The 23,546-nt window shown below is 44.5% G+C and overlaps 4 protein-coding genes across 4 annotated transcripts; 2 read left to right on the top strand and 2 right to left on the bottom strand.

Annotated features, from left to right (window-relative positions):
* Positions 1-993: 993 nt before the first annotated feature.
* On the top strand, positions 994-1,730 carry LOC146288093 (nuclear protein 2-like). Its single transcript, XM_084697693.1, has 2 exons — positions 994-1,238; positions 1,426-1,730. The coding sequence occupies exon 1, from the start codon at positions 994-996 to the stop codon at positions 1,222-1,224; it is 231 nt and encodes a 76-aa protein (XP_084553819.1). The 3' UTR covers positions 1,225-1,238; positions 1,426-1,730.
* Positions 1,731-1,809: 79 nt separating this feature from the next.
* Positions 1,810-3,852, top strand: nhp2 (NHP2 ribonucleoprotein homolog (yeast)). The gene is made up of 4 exons (XM_084697692.1): positions 1,810-2,391; positions 2,596-2,665; positions 2,820-2,925; positions 3,124-3,852. The coding sequence occupies exons 1-4, from the start codon at positions 2,238-2,240 to the stop codon at positions 3,247-3,249; spliced, it is 456 nt and encodes a 151-aa protein (XP_084553818.1). The 5' UTR covers positions 1,810-2,237; the 3' UTR covers positions 3,250-3,852.
* A 7,471-nt stretch (positions 3,853-11,323) lies between these two features.
* LOC146288091 (forkhead box protein I3-A-like) lies at positions 11,324-13,133 on the bottom strand. Its single transcript, XM_084698450.1, has 2 exons — positions 12,551-13,133; positions 11,324-12,293 (listed from the first exon to the last, which is right to left on the bottom strand). The coding sequence occupies exons 1-2, from the start codon at positions 13,131-13,133 to the stop codon at positions 11,551-11,553; spliced, it is 1,326 nt and encodes a 441-aa protein (XP_084554576.1). The 3' UTR covers positions 11,324-11,550.
* A 1,378-nt stretch (positions 13,134-14,511) lies between these two features.
* Positions 14,512-23,522, bottom strand: lcp2a (lymphocyte cytosolic protein 2a). The gene is made up of 22 exons (XM_084698481.1): positions 22,871-23,522; positions 22,387-22,449; positions 22,003-22,049; positions 21,228-21,293; positions 21,102-21,130; positions 20,874-20,914; positions 20,496-20,685; positions 20,167-20,285; positions 19,826-19,892; positions 19,478-19,567; positions 19,295-19,320; positions 19,156-19,181; positions 18,622-18,732; positions 18,404-18,520; positions 18,040-18,064; positions 17,895-17,907; positions 17,683-17,764; positions 17,490-17,542; positions 16,938-17,050; positions 16,520-16,594; positions 16,291-16,440; positions 14,512-16,111 (listed from the first exon to the last, which is right to left on the bottom strand). Exons 1-22 carry the CDS (start codon positions 22,946-22,948, stop codon positions 15,986-15,988), a joined length of 1,707 nt encoding a protein of 568 aa, XP_084554607.1. The 5' UTR covers positions 22,949-23,522; the 3' UTR covers positions 14,512-15,985.
* Positions 23,523-23,546: the final 24 nt, after the last annotated feature.

Below are 23,546 nucleotides of genomic sequence, written 5' to 3'. Positions count from 1 at the left end.
TGGGGACAACGAGAGCTTGTACGTGGAAAAGCTTCAGAACGCCCTACACCACCAGGGGCGTGTCACAGAAATGTCACCAACCTCTGTCTCGCACCTCCTGCCAGGCTACATATTGTCATGCAGGTTTACACTAAGCTTTTTATTTGTCATTTTAGAAACGTTGTATAAAAACGTATTGAAAATCTATGCGATCTCAATGGATTTCCACATAATGTTATGTGCCACCTATCAAATCTGTTTACACTATTAAATGTACTGTATAAAAGATTACTGTATGTATTGCAATTGTCGCAGTGCATTCCACAAAAACACAAATTACATCTACATTTTGATAAATCGTTTGCTGACTGACCAAATTATCAAATCAGTTATGTATTAATATATGGTATATATATATATATATATATATGGTAATATATGAGTAAGTTTCTGTCTGATTTTTACGACCCCGAACTTGACGGTGTCTTTGCAGTGCTTTGGTGGAAATGAGCATGTGTCTATTCTCAAGGGTATGTTCCAGCATCAGTGTGTATTAAATTGATAAGGTATAGCATTGCTTAGCAGCACTGCACTGCCTCTCTGTGGCTACCTCCCCATCCAATTCACTCTATAAGTTCTCCTTAGTTGGACTAAACATCAATTAGATAAGAAGACAGTTGTGTGATTATGTTGATAAAACTACATGAAACCTCGTCTAGCCAAGTAAACGCATTGTGACAGCACAAGGTTTATAACTGTTTTACAGTTGTTGTTTTTTTCATTTGTTATTCAGTAGCAAAAAGCGCAATAATCAAGGTAAAGTATATATATGTACAAAAAAAAAAAAAAGCCAGATGCAAGCAAAAAAAATACGGGATCTACAAAATATAGGGAGGAATCATCCGATTGGTTTCTTTGTCACGTGACTATTTTACAAAGCAGTCGATGACATCGTTTGTTTACTTGCTGTTTTCACTGCAGACAGACATCAGACTGAGTCTCTCCTTCAATAACATGGCTACAGAAATCGAAATATTTTCGTATTTCGAAGAAGTACACTATGACCAATACGATTACTATAATTTAAACGAATATCCATGTCATTATGCTGGGAAAGGAAGAACTAAGAGAGAAATTGGATTGAACACTAATCGCCATTTGCCTGCAGGACACGAGCGAAAAATTGCTGAAAAATATCGCAACAGCGAGCTGAAACGCAGAAGAACCAAAAGTTCTTCATCTTGAAATATGTGTTACAGGTAATAAGAGTGCTTAAGTACGTAGGCCTACATGTTATACATTTTAAATAAATGTCTCTGCTGTTCTCTGTTGTTGTTGTTGTTATTGTACAGCTACGAATTTTCTCTTTGTTGCGTAATGTCTTACTTCACACGAGCCGAATTGATGGGATTTTTTCATGACATTATGCTGTCTGTCCATTTATAGGTTTCGGGAAATGATTCAACCTCGAATATCGACGATACTGAACGTCCAACGTGTGTTTCGCCTTCTCTGACCAAGGAGTCAAGATAACTTGATTTGTGATCTTGATCCAGTTAATGAACGGACTTCAAAATGGCCATGGAGGCCATGACAGCCCGATCTTGTTACAAAAATGGTCCCACTTCGATACCTGGGAACTCTTCAGTTGTTCCAGTGTACTATCGTGGGTTGGGTGGTTGTATAGACTAGCAAACTATACCATAATAAAGAGTTGTATAATAGCTAAATAAATATGCTATTTCTCAGAACCCTTCTCTATTTGATCATTTGAATTACAGCAAACTGTGTATAGCTGACGTTTTTTTTCCATCGACAACGTATTTACCCGTCTGTCATTTCCATATCTTTTTTCTGATAGCCTACTGTTATTTTGTAAAGTTCGCTAATTTCCCCTCGGTAGCCTACCAATAATTTCCTCTTTTCTGGCCGTCTCTTGTTTTTATTGGACCACGGCGCCCAAGAGGTATGATTTGGTGGGGGGATGTTTATTGTGGCATACATCTACTTTAATACCAATGCTTTTAATGGTTAAAGAAAACTTTGAATACGAAGAAAAATACTCACCCTAGCCCGTAGGTGTCACTAAAACGCTTTACAGTGTTTCGACCGCCCCACGCAATTTCCTGTTTCTTGCACGTGAAGAAGCAGCACATGTGCACATTTTTCTACATGCAGTAAGACAGCGGTTCAACAGTCAGTTCCTGTGAATACAACAGCACTCATACATTTGTCGTAGTTATATATCTGTTTTAATAATGACAAAAGTTAAGAAGGAAAAAAGTATCAATGAGGAGGAAACCGGTGGAAACGAGAAATCGTACCAAGAGTTGATCGTCAATATCAACCCAATAGCTCAGCCGTTAGCCTCCCGGAAACTTAGCAAAAAGCTATACAAATGTGTAAAGAAGGGTGCGTAACATTTTTTGGTTACATACTTAAATATATTAATCTGTAATGACGTGTGTATATATTTTATACGATTGTGACTGTCGAACGTAAGCCATGTGTAGTTCATAATGCTGGTTGCGTCTATATTAGAGATGCAAATACAGATGCTAGCTTTTTCTAGATGTTCTGGCTAGCTAACATACGTGTTGTTCTTCAACCTTCCAGCCGCTAAGCTGAAACAGATTCGACGTGGAGTGAAGGAAGTCCAGAAATTCATCAATAAAGGGGAGACAGGGTATGCGTGTTTATCATGCACGGCATTGTCACGGAACAAGCCGTTCCCAAAACAACTAAGTAGCTAATTGGCTGCAAGTATTGAATAAAGATCTAGCATTAGCAATTTTCTGCTACATAGTCTGCCTTTAAAGTGCTATGAATGTTTATTGCAGAATTGTAGTGCTGGCTGGAGACACGCTGCCAATCGACGTCTACTGCCACCTGCCAATTATGTGTGAAGACAGGAGTATGCCCTATGCCTATATCCCATCTAAAGTGGTAAGTCATAGTTTTACTGTATTTCTCTTGACTGTTTTGACTTTGCACACATGATTCCACATTCTTTTGGTTCCATTTCATGTAGGACTCTTAACTAATTCTCAATCCTAGTTTCTGACTGTTGTACTATCTTGATCAGTTTACCCAATAACTGGATTCACAGATTAAAATATTCTCAACACCCTTCTCTCTTCTTAGGACCTGGGTTCATCTGCAGGTTCCAAAAGGCCTACATGTGTGATCATGATCAAACCTCATGAAGAGTACAAGGAGGCCTATGATGAGTGTCTGGAAGAGGTGTCCGCTCTGCCCAAACCCGTCTGAACCACCCCCTGCAGACCTTGCCTTCTCCCCTGCCTAACCCTCTCCCCAGACCCACTGTTCATAAAAACGAACCTTACATTTTTCTTGATCTCCACCCTCTGATCCTTTTTTTAACCTTCTCTTCAATACAAATAAACTCTTTATGGCTCCATTGGACTCTTCCCAAACCCCCTGCAACCTTGGATCCCTGGAGCCTCCCTGAGGGTCGGGTCCCAGATCGCTCCAGGCAGACGGGCATCACATTGCTGTGACAGCCCAGAGTAGGTGTCCCAGGTTGTCTATGGGGATGCTGTGCTGCACAACGTCGCAAAAGACCACCTGATTCCGACCTATTCTCTGTTGTGCTTGATATGCGTATCATATGCTTCGTAGAAGAAGCCATGGTGTTTTTTTTATTTTAATGATATTGGTTTGGGTTTCTGTCAGTGGTTGGACACCTTTTTTTGAGTGATTTGTGAATCTGATTCTTATCCTTGTTTTTATTAAGCAAAAAAGTGCATTTATCAATATAGATAAGCATTTTCACTTGGACAGATCTATTTGTGAATTATTTTTTGAGAATACATATTGCTTCAGTACAATAAAAACCTTGGTTGTTTCATACATCTTTATGTACTAATCTGATTATTTATGGTAGCGATGGGAAGTTTGTCAATAAGGGTACAGACTATATCTGAGAATTATGATTACAGACACAGCTTGCACAAACTGCACCGTAATCTTAGCTTCACATGCCCAAAAGGAAAGTAATTACACTGCATCGAAAATAGAATAAAATATAGTAAATAAACTATGTGGTTCTCACTGCTATGTGGTGTTAAATCTAGTCCTTTCATATGGGGTTTGTTCAGACAGATCTCTGAAAAGAGAGGTTCAGTTCTGTCCACAGAACTGACATTTACTTCATTGGTTTCAGCCAGTAGAGGGCAGCAGTGCTACATGTAATTGATTTTGAAGAAAACAGCTCCACTAGCCAGCAGCAGATCTTCAGGTGTCAGTTGATTGCAAATTTGTGAAACTTGCAGTTCAAGACAGACATCTTGCAGTCAGACAAGACACAGAAGCATCAAATAATACAAACAATATAGGCCTCATAGCATACTTGTCACAAAGGTCTTTGACACATTACAGAGATAGCAATTAAAGGTTTAGAGTTGACCCAAATTAAACCACCATTGTACCTTCGTCTCTGGTCCAGCTGGTCATCATTTAATCCCTGGAGCTCTAACAAAGATAACTGTGTCGACAAATCTGTGTTTCAATTTAGCATTTCACACCTGTTTTCTTCTCCCGACTTCAGCTCCTATCCTCTCCCCATGGCATGTGTGTGTTGGTCTATTTGGTGAGGAAACATCTAGTGTTAGCTGTTGAAACTGATAAGCATGCATCCTAACTATGCTCTGTGTACCCCACTCTCTCCCTCTCCCTGCCTCTCTTTCTCTCTCCCTCTGTCATCCCCACCACAACCAACATCTCGCTCCTTGTTGACATCTTAAATATTTCAGCCAGGAAAATGTCTGACGGTTTGTTTTGTTTGAGCTTTTATTTTCCCCAAATCATGTACAGTATATAAGCATAACAAAGAGAGTGGTCCCATTCCCTCCACACCACAGGCAGCACAGACAGAGTGGCAGCAGTAGAAGATGTTACCGAAGGTGTTCGATCCATTCTGTCTCTCTGTGTGTTTCACCCTCATGTTTCAGGAAAGTGAAAAACGAGGATGTTCCTGTGCATGCCCAGATGTTTTTTCTTCTTCCAAAAGTGGATCTATTTATGTTTCTTTATCATTTTGTTTGTTTGAACGATTTGGTTTGATGAAAACGAACACGAGACTCTTATAGTTTTGAGATAGCTGGGATGGTTTTGAGGCCTTTGGCGGATCATAGCTTGAGAGAAGAGGATGTGGATGACGAGGGCTCCTACGGTAAGAATATGTAAGAATGTCTGAGAAAGATGCGGAGAATAGTACCAGTCTTAAACAGTTTTTTTATTATTCCTTTCGTAAGTTATATTATGTTGTGTATGATAAATCAGGAACATGTCAATAATGCGGAACACTCCTAATTCTGGATCCATCCAAACCCTGTGTGGCAGAAAGAAGGAAAAGGAAGAGGAGTCGGAAAAGTGGAGCACAAGGTGATACAGGTGGCTTGTGTCCTGGAGTAGGGTGACAGTGTGACAGTGTGTGCGTGCATTGCAATCTCTCTCCGTTTACCCAACAAGCAGCATACGTCAGTGGTGTTTTAGTAAACACTATGGCGCGTGGATCAGATGAAACCTGTTGGTTTACCATGAGGGCTGGTCTCCTTATAACGACCTTCAGTCATTGTGTGTGTGTGTGTGTGTGTGTGAGTCCTTCTTAATCAGTATTTCCAATGCTTTATCTCAAACTTTGTCTCCTACTCTGTCATCTCCTAGCTCCTTCACCCTGACCTGTTTGTAGTATGTTCTATCTCCAACCCCGTCCCACCTCCTCCTGAGGTTTTGGCTCTATCCATGAAGATGTTTATTGTGTCAACAGCGCATCTGCTGCCTTCCCCCCTCTAAGCTAACATGTTGGAGATTGGAGTTTTAAATTCTTGTGACTGATTTTGATGTTTAAAGTGTTATTATTTAGTTTTCTATTCTTTTGAAATATGTCAGTCTACACCTGTCTATCTTTCTCTTCCTCTTTGCCCACTCCACTTCTCTCTCTTCCCCCCCCCCCCTCTCTCTGACTAGGGGGGAGGGGGGGTAGAGGGGGAGACCCTTTTCCCTGTCGGTTTATCAGACAGGTGTGTCGATGAACAAGGTGAGGCTGAGCAGGTGTACTGAGAGATTTATTGAACATTCTGTTGAGCAATAATTCTCAGCCTGGGGCTCAGCTCAGCATCAAATATCTCCTTCTCTCTCAAAAGACAATGCACACACACACACACACGCACAAACACACTTACACACACATACACACACACACAGACAGACGGACAGACAGACAGAGATCAGGAAGGTGTGATGTAAAATAGGGGGGTCTCAAACAACTGACTGAAACCTTTGTTAAAACTGACCCTTAGGGCATCCATCATGACACAGTTTAATCTTTATCTTCTTACCGCTTTTCTTTGTATTTACATGTATGTGCGCGTGTAGCAGGTTACAGGGCTGTCACTGTTCTAGCAAGAGCAAGGTAGCCTTAGGGGGACCTGTGACGGGGCTTGTGGTGGCTTGTCTTCTCCCTCGCCTTGCTGTCTACTCTACTGCCTCCGCCGTTTGTAAACTCCTGTCAGCTCATGCTCTTCACACCTGACTGAACAGAAAATGTATGCTGCTGACACTCCTTCTGACCCCAGTCCCCCTGCACACACACACACACACACACCATCTCTCCATCTTAACTGATCGGCGGCAGCAGCAGCAGCAACCGATGTGACTGATGTGTCAAGGAACTGTCAGGGGCCTTGGGACCGCATGGCCTCTCTGAATATGGGTTCAACCTTCACCCCACAACAGACTGTTTGGTGCACATGTCTATAAGACAGAGATCCGTGTCAGAGAGGGGTGTAGCGACTCAGGTGTTCCAGTGTCACGCAGGTCAACAACGGAAACATCTCACAGTCATTCGCTCCCCGTGTGACTCAGATGAATAAGATTACAGCTAACAGTCTTGTGAGACTGCGTGTCTGGTCCCAGGCTCAGAGAGAGACAAGAGATGGGTTGGGATCTGATCCTTGCAGCCAGACTAATACCCTCTCAGACAATCTGAGTCTCTGCTGGGACAAACTGTATGTGTGTGTGTGTGTGTGTGTGGGTTGGCTGACACTTGTGTGGTCTCGTCACCTTGCCTCTTTGTGATGGGGGTGATGGGTATAGGGGCGGTGGAGCAGATGAGGACGTTATAGGGGCTCATGCTTGGAATGTCCCACCAAGGTGTCAGCAGGGACGTGCTAGGACAAGACCACGGGGACCTGGAACAAACACACACCCTTTAGTAGAAATGGGACGTTATCGGTTACCTTGAATGTCGCTTTTTCTAGGAACACACAGGGGTACAGTACACACACATCGATAGTCCACACACACACACACACACACACACTCACCGCTTCCGAGACCTCCAAAGTAATTAAAATCTTTAGGAACAGTCTTTAACCTTTACATATGATGTCAATTCTGTTCAATTCCTATTAATAAAAAGGTATAAGTTACAGATCGGTCTGTGTCTGATGTATTTCAGTGCGTCAAGAGCTTTGCATTTTAGTGGAACTTTTGTTCTGTGTTCCCAGAGAGGGAGCAGGGCCTCCGCAGCTCTGACAGACTGCTGGACAGGCCGTCTCCACGGCCTCCCAGGCCGTCTCCACGGCCTCCCAGGCCGTCCCCACGGCCTCCCAGGCCGTCCCCACGGCCTCCCAGGCCGTCTCCACGGCCTCACAGGCCGTCTCCACGGCCTCCCAGGCCGTCTCCACGGCCTCCCAGGCCGTCTCCACGGCCTCCCAGGCCGGCTCAGAAGACCAAATGAGAAAGAAAGAAAACACGGCTTGGAGATAGAAGTGATTAAAGAGATGTGTATTTCTGGGGTCATTGATTTTCTGTTAATTCCTGTATGGTTGCACTTAACTTTTTTACAGAGTCTATACTAATATCTTAAACATGGAGGAAAAGATTAATGGTCGCTACTGGCACTGTGCTCCCAGACAGGCACCCCAAGCCATAACTACTCCACCTGGGTCCTCTTTCCCCTATCTCTCCCTCTGAATTCATTCCAAGATAATTGTGATATAATGATTGGGAATTCCTACCACACACGCATATGCAAATACTGTGGAGATAAAAAAAATGTACTTGAGGCATGATGGTTGCAGAGTGGGACATCAGCCAAGTCAAATCAGGGGTTCTGTCTGAATGTCTAGATATGGTCGGGATGATGGTATACAGACAACATCCCGAATCTTGTACCAGGAGAGAGAAAACCACAGGGGAGAATCTTGATCGTATTTATACAGATCAAAACATACACAGGAGGATCATCTTGCAACAGACTGAAACTTTTAACTGAAGTTTCTGTCAATTTAGTTTGTGTGGGTGTGTTTGTGCATTCTTGTGTGGACGTGTGTATCCTTGTGCATGTGAGCGTGTTGTGTGTGCGTTTGACTGTGAGTGAACGAGGTTCTGAACTTTCTTTTTGTCAGCCCGCATCCTATCAGTGTAATAAAATAGAAACATCACTGTCATTGTTCTCTGTAAGCTCAACAGTGTTACCTGTACGACCCCCCCCCCCCCCCAAAAAAAATGTAAATATAAATATTGGATTTTCAAACTGTCTCTCTTCTTGGCTTTCTCCTTCTCTGTCAGTATGTCTGTCCAGCTGCCAATCTGTCCGTCTGTCTGTCTAGCCTGGGGGTATGTGAGGCTCCTGTATCTCGGCCCCCATCAGCCCCTGTGTTTACCAACAATACACTCCTACTGATGTGGCGTGTGACCATAAACAGCAGCCACACTTACTCTTCTCGTTAGAATGTATGTATGAAGTCCGATTGATCGGTTGATAGCAGCTATAGTATCAATAAAGGCTGATAAGAGCCTGTAATGACCAGGTGGTGAGTGTGTGTGTGTGTGTGTCTGTGTGTGTGGGGCACATGGGGATCACCTTTAGGAGTGAATGAGCATCATAACACAAGACATTGCTGAGACACCTTGATGACAACTTTGTGTGGAGCAGCTCTGCATTGCTATCTTTGATCATTCAGAATAACGTCTCTTTCAAATCAGATGGAGAACAGAGTTCCTCGGATCCAACCATGTCTGTTGGAGGGGCACTGGAGCAGAAACACAGGGCACATTTACCATGTCGTTGGTGCCCTTTATCAGCTGTTCTTGACACGTGAATGGCCAGGCCTGGTTTCTCCAGTCTCTACAGCCCCTGTATTGTGTCAATAAACACTGCAGGCTGGAAGTCCATTAAGGCAGAAGTGTGTGCGTGTGTGTGTGTGTGTGTGTGTGTGTGTGTGTGTGTGTGTGTGTGTGTGTGTGTGTGTGTGTGTGTGTGTGTGTGTGTGTGTGAAATAGAGAGCAAGAGAGAGATGGACAGAGTCAGAGAAAGAGAGCGAGAGTATAGAGAAAGTTAGAGATAGACAGAGAGAGAGAGCGAATAAGAGAGAGGGAAAATAAGAGAAAGAGAGAGAGTGGGACAGGGATTAGAGTGCACTGAGGCTTGCACTCTGAAGAGGATCATTCTCTTTCTCACCACTGCTTCAAAGGATCTAAAGTAAACACTTCCTTTTACATCTGCTCCTCTCTCTCAACCCCTTCTCTCATACCTTTCCTTGAGTGTGATCTAAAAGAGATCTAAAATAAACACACATCTGTCAATAAATACAGCATCCCTGTGTGTGTGTGTGTGTGTGTGTGTGTGTGTGTGTTTGAGACAAAGATTAAGAGTTAATCAAGAGTTGAGAGAGAGAGAAAGAAAGACACTGGGAGCTTGAGTTAGAAAGTTAGAGATATTTAGCAAGAAAGGGATAGAGAGAGAGAGAGAGAGAGAGAGAGAGAGAGAGGGGGACAGAGGGATTAGATTGCACTGAGGCCTGCTTTAGGAGGATCACTGTATTTCTCAACTCTGATTTAGCGGGGATCTCTCTGGAAGATCTAAAATAAATACTTCTTCCCCCCCCCCCCCCCTCTCTCTCTCTCTCTCTCTCTCTCTCTCTCTCTCTCTCTCTCTCGCACCTCTCCCTCAGTATGATCTACCTGAGATGTCTAAAATAAACACCTCTCTGTCAACTCCTCTCCCACCCCCACCCCATATTATAATTGTGGGAACATCACCCCAGGTCAGTTCACTCCCTCCTCTGCATGCCAGTTGACACATAGGGAGCACTGGTTCCCACAAAGGGAACCGCCCGCCTGGCAACAAACGATCACATCAGCACCTCAACTGCTTCCGTTTCTTCCTGAGGAATCTGCAGAGTCAGCCAGGGGTCCTGTGGGAATCTCCTCTGATGTACACGGTCAGCACTTTATCCTGAATCTGAAGCAAAAGCTAATATTGACTTATTTACGAAAATTACTTTAAAATAATACTTACAGTTATATTGTCTTCTCCAGTAAATTACTGGAAAAGATGGGACTCAGGGGATGAGTTTTATATCTGTCTCCACCTTCAGACAAACATTTCTGTGGCTAGACATGGGCATGGCATTTCACATATTGTAAATGTATAGTCAGGAATGATATGGGAAAAATGTTATAAACTCCTGAGCAAGACAGATCAATCTGATTTGTGGCCATTTCCCAGAGTTCTGTGCGGCAGCAGGTGGACTGTGGAGAGATATTCATAGTACTGCAGTATACTGTAGCAGGAATCATGGCCAGTTCCAGGTAAGGCCAAAGATCAACAGCCCGAGGTGCCCACTGTTGCAGTTACCAGGACAGACAGACAGGCATTAGAATGGTTAAGCCAGGTGGGGCGGAGGTGAGACAGACAGGTGCACTGTGGTGAAGTGTTGGACTGTCTTACATTATAGAATAAAACATGGTCTTTCAACAGACTGAACACCCATATATATTGGCATATACTATTTCTGTTCTGATTCTGATTGTGTGTGTGTGTACGCGTGGGTGTGTGTGTGTTTGTGTGTGTGTGGAGGATATTGGAGGACTTGGGGAACCTTGAGGAACTAGTTCTGTTCTTTTTTCTTTGTCTGTTAAGCCTGTCTTTTCATCTTCTCTTCCTTGCTTGGTTTTAACGGTCTCTCTGACTACTCCCCCCCCCCCCCCCCCCACCTTCACTCCAAATATACACACACACACAGTCTCTGTACTAGGTGTCATTAGATGAAATGAGATTGACTGTGCTGGTGAGGACAACCATATCTAGATAGAAAGTCCCAGAACCGTCACATTGCGTGTGTCACGCTTTACTTAGCGTGCATCAACAGTTTATTGTCACGTCTCTGTGTAGCTGATAAAGAGTAGGTTCAGAATTCATGATGACTGCTCATGCCAATTTAGTTAAATACCTAAATGTTGGTGGTGATAAACAACTTCAGGAAAGATAATGTTTCAATTTGTTTATTTTATAAAAATGAAAAAACAGGACACTTGATGTGCAAAACAATTACACACATAAAAACAACACATACATATATGAGGAGAGAAACTTTGTCACTCAGTCTTGGATAGTTAGTTTGGTGCAGTTTGATGAACTGATTTAAACAGACACAAACACACACACACACACACACCACATACACACACAACCACTGGTCTCCAAGGCTGAGACTGAGTTGGTTGGTAATCACCACCCTGCCACTGCCCCAGAGCATCCTATACCTCAGTGCCATCGCGAGGGTAGAGCAGGGAAGAGTTGAGACTGGATTCCAGGGCTGAGTACAGCTGGCTGGGCAGCAGTGGCAGGGACAGCTCAGAGTCACCGTATACCCCCGCATACTGGGGGGGAGGGGAAGGGTAGAGAGGGGGGGAGCGGGGGAGGTTCTCAGAGTCACTGTAGCCCCCGGCATACTGGGATGGAGAGGAGGGGAGGTTCTCTGAGTAAACAGGGGGGGAGGGTGGCAGGGCAGGCTGGGAGGGATGGAGGACCTCCCATTGGGGCACTGTGGCGCTGGGGGAGTAGGAGGAGGCGTAGGAGGCGTAGGTGGGTAGGGAGGGCTGGGGGGGCTGGAGGACGTCCCACTGAGGCACAGTGGCGTTGGGGGAGTAGGAGGAGCTGTAGCCCTCGGACGGAGACGTTCGCTGCTGGAGCGACTCTGCTGGCAACGTCCCTGGCCCCGCGCCATTGGTCACATTCGCCACGTCCGACATCTGGGACAGGAAGCTGGTCAAACAGAGATTGGAACCTGAGGAGGGGGGGGAGGGGTCCCTTTCAGAGCCGCTGGAAGTTTCGTTGATTAGGTTGGGCTTGGGACTGGACTCCAGAGAATCAGAGCCTGAGGATCTGCTCTCAGGGTCGGCCGGTTGAGAGTCTGACTTTCTCCTCCTCTTACGGCGGAAATTTCCATTGTCAAACATCTTCTTACAGTTGGGGTCCAGAGTCCAGTAGTTTCCTTTGCCTGGAGACAACCAGAAAAAAAGAGTTGGTTAGAAAAATATGTTTGCCAGTTTTGATGTAAAAGTACATATCTATACAACTTTTCCAACTGATTCATATGATATTGATTGGAAGTCTACAATATAATCTATGGTTATAATTAAGTGAAGTCTAAAGCCCATTACTTTAATATTCTTGAGGAAGATGGATTATCTGTCATGTAAAATCCAGTCTAACTCATTTGAAGTGCCATTAGAATAGCCATGGTCGTGTTCTTACCAGGGTCATCTTCATTCCGTGGGACTTTCTTGAAGCAGTCGTTGAGCGACAGGTTGTGTCTTATGGAGTTCTGCCAGCCTGCCTTGCTTTTGCTGTAGAAGGGAAAGTTTTCAGCGACGTACAGGTAGATCTGGTTCAGGGTCAGGCGCCTCTCAGGGGCACCGTGGATCGCCATGGCGATGAGGGCAGAGTAGGAGTAGGGCGGTCGTACCAGCTTCATCAGCTCCTCCTGGGAGGGCATGGAGTACCAGCCCCCGGGCCCTCCTACGCCCCCTAGGTGAGGCCTCTGCAGGTTGTAGTGCTGGGGGACAAAGCCTCCTCCATAGACCCCCGCCAGGACTCCTCCACCTCCCAGGTAGGTGCTTCCAGGGGCGAGCTCTGGGCTGTTGAACCAGAGGTAGGGGTTGGTAGGGGGGCTGCCACCGGAGTAGCCCCCCAGGTCGTAGGCTGAGGGGGGGTTCTGCTGGGCGCTGGGCAGGGTGGGGGGGCTGTAGAGACTGAACTCTAGAGGATCCTGGCTGTGGCTTGGGTACTGTCCGCCACAGCGCGACGGGGACAGGCCCTGGGCTATGTAGGACGTCATGCTGCTCTCTGTCTGATTGGCTTCTGAGCTCCGATCTGCTCTGGGATTGGCTGCTGGAGATCAGTTCTGTACTGGCATTGGCTGCTCACCCCTCCACACACTTTTTTTCTGAACTGTTCTGGGATTGGATGAAGTCAATCGTCCGGCCTCTCTTCAGCGTTCTTTTCTCTGATCTTCCGTGTCCCCAGCTGAGTCGACCCTCGGTGGTACCTGTCCAGTACAGGTGTGCCCAACTACTCACACACTTCTTCCACCTGGTCAATATATAGCCCTACAGCGACGCCCACAACAGCCCCGATTGGATTTTGCTGTGACTGTGTCACACTCTTCTTTGCATATGAGTGACTTAGGCCCTTATTTGAATAGCAGTAGACTTCCATTCTTCAGGCACCTCAATGAGTTACATGCTAGTCTCTCAGATTTAGAGACTGATATGACATCCAAGATAAACAAGAAACACTTCTGTGAAATGTTCCTGTTTAAAAGTATTAGATGGTAAAAATGCTTGATATATTTTGTTTGCTAAATATACCCTGCGACAAAGAGAACATTTAAGTGTAAAATGTATTGGTTAAATAATAATAATGTAATATTTCAAGATAATGGCTACCCATTATCTGCAGTTGCAATAGACACTGAAGCCAAGATTGCAGTTATATATGAAAGTGTTTTCAAGTGGGTGTATAGTAATTGACCAGTCTTAAATATTTATGATGTAAGGGTGTTTTAAACAATACAACACCCAGTCTTCAATATCTTAATAGACATGGATAAAAAGGGTCTGTATAGGGAGGCTACAGCCAGAAATAAATTAACTTGTTTACAGATGTAAAAAAAAAAATTAAGACACTTGACTGTTACAAACCCGTTGACCTCCAAAGAGTCACGAGCGCGCTGCTGAAAGACGTTGCATGCGAACTTATGTGCCCATTTATTTGCTTGAGGAGACGCTTAAAGGGTCTTGCGACAGTCAGGACACAAATCTCTTATGTTGACGAATAAGAATGTGTTATAGAGCACAGAAAAAAACCTTTAGGAGTCTTAGTGAAGGGGCTGAAAATCTGCAATACGCTGATTCAGTGTGTAAGCGTGATGTAACCAGGAACAGAACCTGTTTCATTCAGTGATCACCCATCCATACATTAAACATTTCTTAAAGTTAAAATTCTTCACAAAACGCACACAAGCAAGATGGTCGTTGACTTGTCTGAAAGCTCCTGTGAACTCGAAGTTCAACGAAACGAAAGTTACGAAAAGTTATCAGCACAGCGCTGTTTCTGCGAACCAGACCTTTGCCTGTAGAGACAGGTTTAGCCCCAGAATATTTAGATTAAGGAGAGAGAAGAAAAAAAAACTTTAAACGCCTGCCATGGATGGCAGTTAGAGTGATTGAAGAAGTAATCCGCTTGCTTGTTGCTGACATATTCATAACAGTAAAGATAATTCCCTCCGGCGCACCTGCAATGTCTACTACTGTATTTGACAGACGTCACAAATCCCACGTCTTGGCAGAAAAATGGGCTCAATATCTCAAAACGACCCAAAGATAATTGATTGCTGACAAATTCAGAGAGATTACAAACGTAAAGCATTTATAGACCGCCAGATTGAGAAAGATTGAATTGGTTTGTGGCTGCAGCATTATGACATTGAATCAGGCAAGACATAGACAATATCTACATAGGCTAGCTCTACTGAAAAGATCAATAAAACAGTGGATACAAACGATCAACCTAACATTAACAATAGATTTCTCATACAAAGTATTTTAGTATGATCTACAATGAAAAGAAAAGTACAAAAAAAACATCAAACCAACCAACCAAATTGCTGTCAAGAGTTCTCAACATCTACACCTGTCTGCACTTACTGTGTCAAATACCCTATAAGGGAGATCTGGTGTACTGATAACTTAACAGATGTGATGACTAAACATGATAAGATGCATACAATTAGTATATAAAGATCAATCCTGTTTTTTTATTATTACCATCCAGTATTAAACAATGCCCAAGATTAAAATAATTGTCTTACGTAAGCAGCGCTACAATGTAAAAGTTTAATACAAGATGTCAGATAGTAACTGGCTGCAAATTTACAGTATATTTCTCTCTATATTAGACAACAGGGAGTTTTAAAGGCTAAAATAATATAAATGAAATTGTTAATCTTAGGGACGAGGGATCCTATTAAACCAACTTCGTCACCATTAAACCCCCATGGTTAGACTGCTTGCTAGTGGCAGCACGCCATTCTCTTTACTTGGTCAACTCTGATTACGACCATAGGCCAGAGGTCAGCAGGAAGACCCTCATGAGCCCTAAAAAACTCTTCAATTACCACAAGATATGCAAATCAGCCACAGCTCATCCTCTCTGCACTTACATTACTGGCAGTTCAGTGCAGAGACTGTGGAGTTCCACAACCAGAAGGTTATAGGAGGCTTCTAACTCTATAGCTGTATAATCAGCCAGATGCTCTCTCCACAATCTAATAAATATACATTAAAACAAAATCCACCCTAACACAGACAACATAAGAAAGAACTAGTCCCATTTATACTCGGTTCTGTTTGGAACCTTCACACTGAAACCTTAGCAACAACATAGCTAGCTAGTTCCCTCTGTTGCAGCAAACCACTACTTGGTATTTACACACACATAAAGACATCAACCACTAAAATGAACATAATGATGATAATCAGTTAAAACACTTCAGTAAAGTTCATCACGTTTCCCTCAGTCCCTCAAAATTATTTTTGTGATATCTGCCGGCCCATCCTGCTTGACTGTGCCATGGACGACTCAGTCTGGATCTGGTTGGTTCTGCTGATCCATATAGGTCAAAGCTGGTTAGTACCCTGCTGGGTACATGAGAGCGCAATGGTTCTGCTGGCCTGACCCGCGGTTCTTGGAATCAATCAAGAGCAGAGGTGTCTGTTGGTAGTGCCTGATTATGTCGGACACTGAAGGGAAGGTCTGCCGCAGACACAGGAAGAAGTCAGTTAGACAACAACCCAGCGAAATGTCTGTCGTCATCGCAGACAGAGAAATGTAGTAGGATGTGAAGTGGTGCAATATCTGAAATGGTGAAATGGAAACCAAGTGTAAAGGAGAAAAAGGAATGACAGGAAGAGAGAGCCAGAGAGCTGGTGTACCTCGGAGGTCTTCAGCCCTGTGCCTAGTAGGTACTCGTCGTGTGTGCGTTTGATCTGGATGTTAAAGACCTTGTCCTGGTAGAGAACCATCAGGGTGTACGGCTGCTGAATCGAGCCCTTAGAGCTGTCCCTCACAAGGAATGCTCCATCCTGCACAGCACAGGAGACAGGGCATGTACAGTGTAGGTCAGCTGTGTGTGTGTCTGTGAGAGAGAGAGCCTTGCCTTACCTTGTTGACCTGCCTCAGACAGCTCTCTGCTTTGCCTCGCGTCACTTGGCTCATGTACCAGATAGGGTCCATGTCCTGTACAGGCAGACAGGAAAATCATTGCACAACAATCCCACAACATCCACACTGCCACCACTCAAGCATACTGCTGCTTTTAAGACTTGCCCCCGTATTTGATTCTAAAACATATTGAGAGACATAGTTTGCCACACTTCTTTCAATCAGACAAATGCTTTTTTTTTGGCGTATCTCAAGATTAAATTCCATCTCTGTTTTTCCCCCCCATGCTTGTAAATCATTTAGGCCTGATGAGATGCTGACACTCTCAAACCACTGTTCCAGCCTAGAGCAATGCTGCCACCTGCTGACCCCGAAATGCAAAACATAATAACAACGACTGAGCGTGAGTGTATCTTACCTCTGAGCGGCCCATGTCTGCTGGTGGGGGGTAGGAGGGCTGCACTGGGGGCCGGAGAGGAGCCAGCTGCCTTTCTGAACTGATCCTGGCGCTGTTCCGGTGAGAGCTGATGGCTGAAAGAAAACACAGCACACACACACATACTGTAGCAAGCCAGACTGTACTGTGCCTTTCTAGGACCATGCTTGGCCTGCTTAGCCTACAAATCAAAAGTAAAGGTTATAAAGTTGACAGGTCACATTTACATTTAGTCATTTAGCAGACGCTCTTATCCAGAGCGACTTACAGTAAGTACAGGGACATTCCCCCGAGGCAAGTAGGGTGAAGTGCCTTGCCCAAGGACACAACGTCATTTGGCATAGCCGGAAATCGAACTGGCAACCTTCAGATTACTAGCCCGATACATTACTGCTCAGCCACCTGACTCCCCAGGTTGTTTGTAGATCAGTCAGGTGGCCCCTCGTGCCTGCATGTGACTTGACCATGCAGTGTATTTTGAATGAGCTGCATAGTGGGTGCTGCTGGGCAATGTGGCATAAGCACAGATCTCACCTTCCTGTAGTTTGTGTGGGAGGGAACCTGTGAGATTCAGATTGGGAGGTAGGCTAGAAAATCAAAGAACAGAGATCAATCAATCAACTAGATCCATTTATAATTTAGTTATCGGTTAATTGAACTTTGTACTACAAAGTTCTGTTATGTTAACGACATTCTGGTTTGTGTTGAAAGCCCCACGCCCTCCTACCTGTCTGCATGAGGGGGTCCAGGTGGGCCTGGCATGGAGACCATAGCTCGGGATTTGAGTGGGAACGTATGGGAGTTAAAAGCTGGGATGGCAGAAGAGAGAGAAAGTGTATAGTTTTGATTTTAGTTCAGTAAAATCTTTTAGTATAGCCAGACAGGACATTGTGAGGACAATGAAAAGAAGCTCTACTAATCCAGGTCTAAACAGTGTACCTTCGTCTTGCACCTGCACATGAGGGGTAAGATGGAAAAAAGAGATGAAGAAGAGTTATTTTCCACTCAGATTAATATAATGGTAAAACAGTCTAACCAATCATTTCAAACTGAGGGTGAGTTTTTCTTGCCCCCATGACCATACCTCAGTCCTAGAGTTGAGCCCAAATCTGTAGAAGAGAACATGAACACAGTATTAACAGTAATACAGAAGAAAGGCAGTAAGGCAGTACTGGAAAGCAGCTATTCAGTACTGCCGTCCTTCAACATAAGGCTGGTTTCTGGTATGGATGGGTATATGGAAATATCAGTAGGATGTGTGGGAAACAATACCACAACAGGTAATAAGACTTCCTCTTCCCCTGCCCTGCGTCTTATTCCAGATGACTGGACTTCCTGTCTGTCTCAATTAACCACATTATTCATATAATGTGACTCACTATGTCTGAGATGCTGGATGTGTGTGTGTGTGTGGTGTGTGTGGTATGCATGTGTGTGTGTGTGTGTACCTGTTGGTGATGAGGCCCCTGCCTGCTGAAGAGCTGCTCCGGTTGATGCTGGTAGCCGGTAGGGGGGGCTTTCCCACCCTGGGAGGCTCGATAGCCCCCCTCTCCTCGACTGGGGACCTGGGAGACGACACAGTTTACCTCAGGGAGGGTACATTGTCACCATTAAGTCAGTAGCTTTAATACTGCTGCTTTCTGTGTGTATGAGAGTATGTGTGTACCTGTTAAGGCCCCTGCCTACAGAAGAGCTGCTTCGGTTAACGCTAGGGGCTGGCAGGGGGGGCTTGGCCACCCTGGGGGGGTCTGGAAGCCCTCTTTCCTCTGCAGGGGATCTGGGAGACCGGGGCGCCGTATAGGGGAGAAAGTTAGGACGATTCTAAGGGCCCCTGACTGAAAAGTTTTTTTTTTATGGGGCACAGAATTCCTGGCGGCGCCCCTGATGAGAGACAACGCAGCTTACCTCAAGGTTGGTTTTTAATCTTAATGGCGTGTGGTTCAATGGTTTAATTGTTTCATACTTTCTTATGAAAAAAACAACAATCCTTTTTGCGTATATTTATCAATGCATCTTTTGTTTATCTGTTAATGTAAGTGTTGTTTGGATGGTCGTGTATTTGTGATGTTTCTTAAGAGGTTTCTAAGGGAGAATTTCTGCATTTTTCGTCTGAAAAGGGTTGAAAGTGTGACAACATAGGATGATGAGACAAACTTCATCAGAACCAAGGAGACGTCATCATTTCAAAATACTTCCTTACCTCCAGGACTGGGACTGTATCACAGGCTGTAGAGAAAACAAACGTCATTATTGCTGTTGTCTTTTACCACAGTATGATTTTCTTTGTCCTTCTTCAGTCATACCCTCAGTAACCATAGCTACCATAAGTTGACACTTACCCGATCAACAGCGCTGGGCCTTAGTGCTGTGTTGAGAAACAGATACAGGACAAGAATGTGTTTATATCAGTTGTTACATAACTGAACATTAACAGTTGTATTCTGTGTAAGGCTAAAGTGATTTCACTGCTGACTCAACATAGCTTGATAGCAGAGAACTTTCTGGAAGGGAGAAGGCAGTACCTTGTGACGGTGAACTGCTGTTCATCCTTCGGTCCACTACAGTGGGCTTCTTGCTGCGGTCCACCTGAGGTGCTGCATTGCCGAGGGGACCTGGGAAGGAGGACCGATTCAGACATTACATTTACATTACATTTACATTCAGTCATTTAGCAGACGTTCTTATCCAGAGCGACTTACAATAAGTACAGGGACATTCCCCCAAGGCAAGTAAGCAGAAGTGCCTTGCCCAAGGAATTAATTTTTGAATGGCCGGGAATCAAAACCAGCATCCTTCTGATTAATAGCCAGATTCCATAACTGCTCAGCCATCTGACCCCCCTCTTACTAGGTGTGTGTGTGTGTCTTTACCCCTGGTGGGGAGTCTGCCCTGGCGAAGGGGGGACAGTTCTCTTCTGGGTGGGGTGGGCTCCGTCAGCTGTAGGGAGGAGAAAATATAACGTGGGAAGAGAAGGGAGAGAGTCATGCAGTACAGAGAAGTGGTTGAGAAAGAAGTAGGGAGGAGGAGAGATGGAAGGTGGTCAGTGGTAGGAGAAGGTTGCTGAGCGAGTGAAAGAGCAGGGTGTGGAGTATGAGGAGAGGAGCAAAGCAGGATGGAGCAGGGCTGGGCCATGTGGACCATTTTAATTTAAAATCCAAACCAAAAAACTGACAGTTGTGGAACGCTGTAGAAGAACAGAAAGATTATTTACGGTGGTGCGGAGAGCAGCTGGCAGGGTGGGGCCATGTCCGGGACGTGGCTGGAGGGCAGGAGGCTGGAGGGCAGGAGGCTGGAGGGCAGGAGGCTGGCCTTGCAATGATCTACGGTTGTCTAGGCACACACACAGGATAAGGAGAGAGGACAGATGAGAGAGGGAAAGAACGAGAAAGAGAGAGAGAGAGAGAGAGAGAGAGAGAGAGAGAGAGAGAGAGAGAGAGAGAGAGAGAGAGAGAGAGAGAGAGAGAGAGAGAGAGAGAGAGAGAGAGAGAGAAAGAACGAGAAAGGGAGAGAGGGCATGTCTGTGGTGTGTGCACTGCCTACCAATGTAGTCGCTCTCTCCAATAGGAAGCTGAGGGGCAATCATTTTGGTGGACTCGTCCGACTCACAGGGCGGAGGCTCATAGTCGTCCTCAATGCAGCCAGAGCCCTCCTCTGTGGGAGACTCATAATCTCCCACACTGTCCCCATCGCCATCGTCGGGGCTCTCATAGTCATCATCTTCACTGCCGTCCTTTCAGAAAACAGCAGATATGTTTACATTTAATGTTCATTCAGCAGATGCTTTTATCGGGGATCAAAGGGGGGATCTGAACCCGCCACTTCTTGATTTGTAGCAACATGCTCCGACCACTGAGCTATACAGAGATTTACGACAGAGCAGCGATACAATACAGAGCAGACATTGAATGACAGACTTACAAACTCATCTGGACCCCAACACTGGTCCTCTACTGGAGTTTCTGTGGGTGATATAATAGGAATAAAAAAATCATAAATTTGTGGAGTGAACACTACACTTTTACACTGCACATGTTTGTAGAAGGCACAACATGGTTCAAGGACTCAGTGGACCTAAAATACACCCAATAATGCACCTGCAAATCTCCTATCATGCTTTCATCATTGACAGTGTGAAATCCTTCCTACCTGGTTCACGGTACTTAGAGATAGTTGACCTGGAGGAGAGAGAGAGAAGGACAAGACTGAGCTTGGGTGCATCACAGTGAACCTCAAGATAAAAACTGCATTTGGGTAAAGCTAGGAAGAACTCACTTTTTACCAAACAGTCCTCTTTTCTCCTCCTTTCTGCTGATCTCAAGGCAGATTTTAGAAATCAACCTGCAGAGGGAGGGAGACTATGTCAATCGTCCTGTCTTGAAATGAAGGCTCAAGTTGCACAAACTTTCCTCTCGTTATATTGTCAACTTAAGGCAGCACCTCAGTGTGTGTGTGAGCCTGCGTGCATTGTGTGTGTGTTCAGTAATTTCACTGATGCCTACCCTCCTCTGATGGTACAAATTCACTGCATAATCACTGGGCACACTGGTTGGTAACAAGTCACATGCTCCTGACTGAGAACAGAGATTGGGGCTAGCCTGTAGGGAAGTTGGCTGTAATTCAATCAGGATGTGGTGTGTGTATGTGTTTACATGTATGTTTGTGTGTGTGTGTAGCAAGCCAAGTTTCACTCAATGTGTACAGAAACACATGCTGAGGACAGTTAGCTGCATCTATTTCTCCTTCCTCGTCTTCCCTCTTTATCTCTCATTCCCCTTCCTCCATGTCTATCTCTCTAGTCTGTCTCTCCCTGCTTATCTTTGAGGTACTCTCATTCCCCTTCCTCCATGTCTCTCTCTCTAGTCTGTCTCTCCCTGCTTATCTTTGAGGTACATATATGTTTCTGTATTTATTTGGCTTCCTGTCCTAAGTCCCCCATGGTGCAACGTCATCCTATCATAACCACAACTCAAAAACAGTCTGGTTTGAATGGTCTAGTGACTCGGTGTTTCACAATTGAGACCATAAGAGAGAAAATGTCTTTACTCACGGAGCATGAACTTTCGGAAATTTTTGAAGGTCATTTTCACTCATGTTCTAAAAAATGATAGAAGCAGCAATTGAAATGTAATTACAGACACTCTTTGTTACCCGACCACCACAATCTCACCATGTGCTTTTCTTAAACAGGCAGTAAGATCAGACCACAAAACAAATTGCTCTGGACCTCATTGCGTCACAAATATCACAATGAATCCCTTTACAGACATATGCCGCGTTTTCCAGAAGGTATTACAAAGTATGGCCGCGTTTCCCAGATTTGTTAAGAAGCTCTTAAGAAGCTCTTAACGCTAAGAGCTTCTTAACGAATCTGGGAAACGCGGCCATACTGTGTAATACCTTATGCTGACTTATGTTGTGGGGAGTCACTCACCAGGAATCTGGAGCCGTTTATAGAGTTGTTAATAATGACTTTATCACAGCCAGATAGGTTCATCTAGATTGGCAGAAGATAGACAGATAGGTGAGGATGACACTGACTTACACAAACATGAATCTCACTGAACACGAGAGTTTACCAATACAATAGTGTCGCTGATCTGAAGAAGAACATATAAAGGTTCCAACTTTTGTTTCTGTGGCAGAGCTTTGTAAACAGTTGGGGGATAACCTGTTGACATTTATAAGTGAGCATCCTCCCAGAAACATGGTAACCTCACCCCCCCCAAAAAAGAGAGATATTTTCCCTCATCACAATACCATAAAGTCAACCAGCTTTCCCTAGATCTCCCATAGAGACACACACACGTCCCTTCACCATCTCTCCCACTCCCTAACAACCTACATTCTCTACTTGAGACAGGAAGACCTGAAGTAGCCTACGTTATTAAAACCTCTCCCTGGTTTGAGAGACTCACCTTCTTCATGTAGTCAGCCAGGTGATGTTGGCTCCAGCCCATGACCTCCGCCTTGGAAGGAAGTCTGTCGAAACTCATATTTCCCTTCTGTTTGCTCACTTGGCAGAAATCAAGATATTTGTGGAAATGTCAAATATTTGTTGGAAAATCCTTACGACCAGAGGTAAGTGAAGTAGCAAGCTGCTACTGAGCAGTCATATCCTCAAGACAGTCTCCACAACAGCCTGGGAAAAGAATAGTTAGTGCCTTGATTCTAAAGGCCTGGATAGTTGTGTGCTGTGGTTGTGTGCTGGTTAGCGAAAGAGGAAGCCAGGCTTCGGGTTCGTGATCAGTGGAGAGAAGTAGAAGATGTCACACTCTCAGAGTTTGGTTGAGGAGAGACATCAACTAATGAAACCAAAAATACAGAAAAAAAACAAGAACGTCAAAAAAAAGAAGAAGAAAATATCACCCAGTCCTCTTCTGCTTTTGTCAAATCATGCTGCAGTTTTTACTGGATGATGTTCCAGAGAGTTTAGTATAAAGTAGGAAGTCCATGAAAACAATCAAAAATAAGTTAGCAAACAACAAGCAATCTTTTGTCAATAAATTTAATTCAAGCAGTCAGCGTGAGTGTTCTCAGAAAAAGAAAGACAGCAAACTTCCTCTTGTGTTTCCTGTTGATCCGTTTGGCTCT

Source organism: Hypomesus nipponensis, chromosome 5 (genome assembly GCF_054491055.1).
Source record: "Hypomesus nipponensis isolate SF chromosome 5, ASM5449105v1, whole genome shotgun sequence".
Classification (NCBI taxonomy): domain Eukaryota; kingdom Metazoa; phylum Chordata; class Actinopteri; order Osmeriformes; family Osmeridae; genus Hypomesus; species Hypomesus nipponensis.
The sequence above is the reverse complement of the archived record's forward strand: the minus strand, read 5'-3'. Positions and strand labels throughout refer to the sequence as shown.

Bases quoted from the DNA above. Each gene is read 5' to 3' on its own strand.
- LOC146288093 (XM_084697693.1), top strand. From the start codon at position 994: ATGGCTACAGAAATCGAAATATTTTCGTATTTCGAAGAAGTACACTAT.
- nhp2 (XM_084697692.1), top strand. From the start codon at position 2,238: ATGACAAAAGTTAAGAAGGAAAAAAGTATCAATGAGGAGGAAACCGGT. The intron at 2,392-2,595 runs GTGCGTAACATT...TCAACCTTCCAG, and splicing joins ATACAAATGTGTAAAGAAGG to CCGCTAAGCTGAAACAGATT. The intron at 2,666-2,819 runs GTATGCGTGTTT...TGTTTATTGCAG, and splicing joins ATCAATAAAGGGGAGACAGG to AATTGTAGTGCTGGCTGGAG.
- LOC146288091 (XM_084698450.1), bottom strand. From the start codon at position 13,133: ATGACGTCCTACATAGCCCAGGGCCTGTCCCCGTCGCGCTGTGGCGGA. The intron at 12,294-12,550 runs GTAAGAACACGA...GGTTGTCTCCAG, and splicing joins ACGGAATGAAGATGACCCTG to GCAAAGGAAACTACTGGACT.
- lcp2a (XM_084698481.1), bottom strand. From the start codon at position 22,948: ATGAGTTTCGACAGACTTCCTTCCAAGGCGGAGGTCATGGGCTGGAGC. The intron at 22,050-22,386 runs GTGAGTGACTCC...ATCATTTTTTAG, and splicing joins TAAACGGCTCCAGATTCCTG to AACATGAGTGAAAATGACCT. The intron at 19,321-19,477 runs GTACTGCCTTCT...TTCTCAACACAG, and splicing joins CAGCAGTTCACCGTCACAAG to CACTAAGGCCCAGCGCTGTT.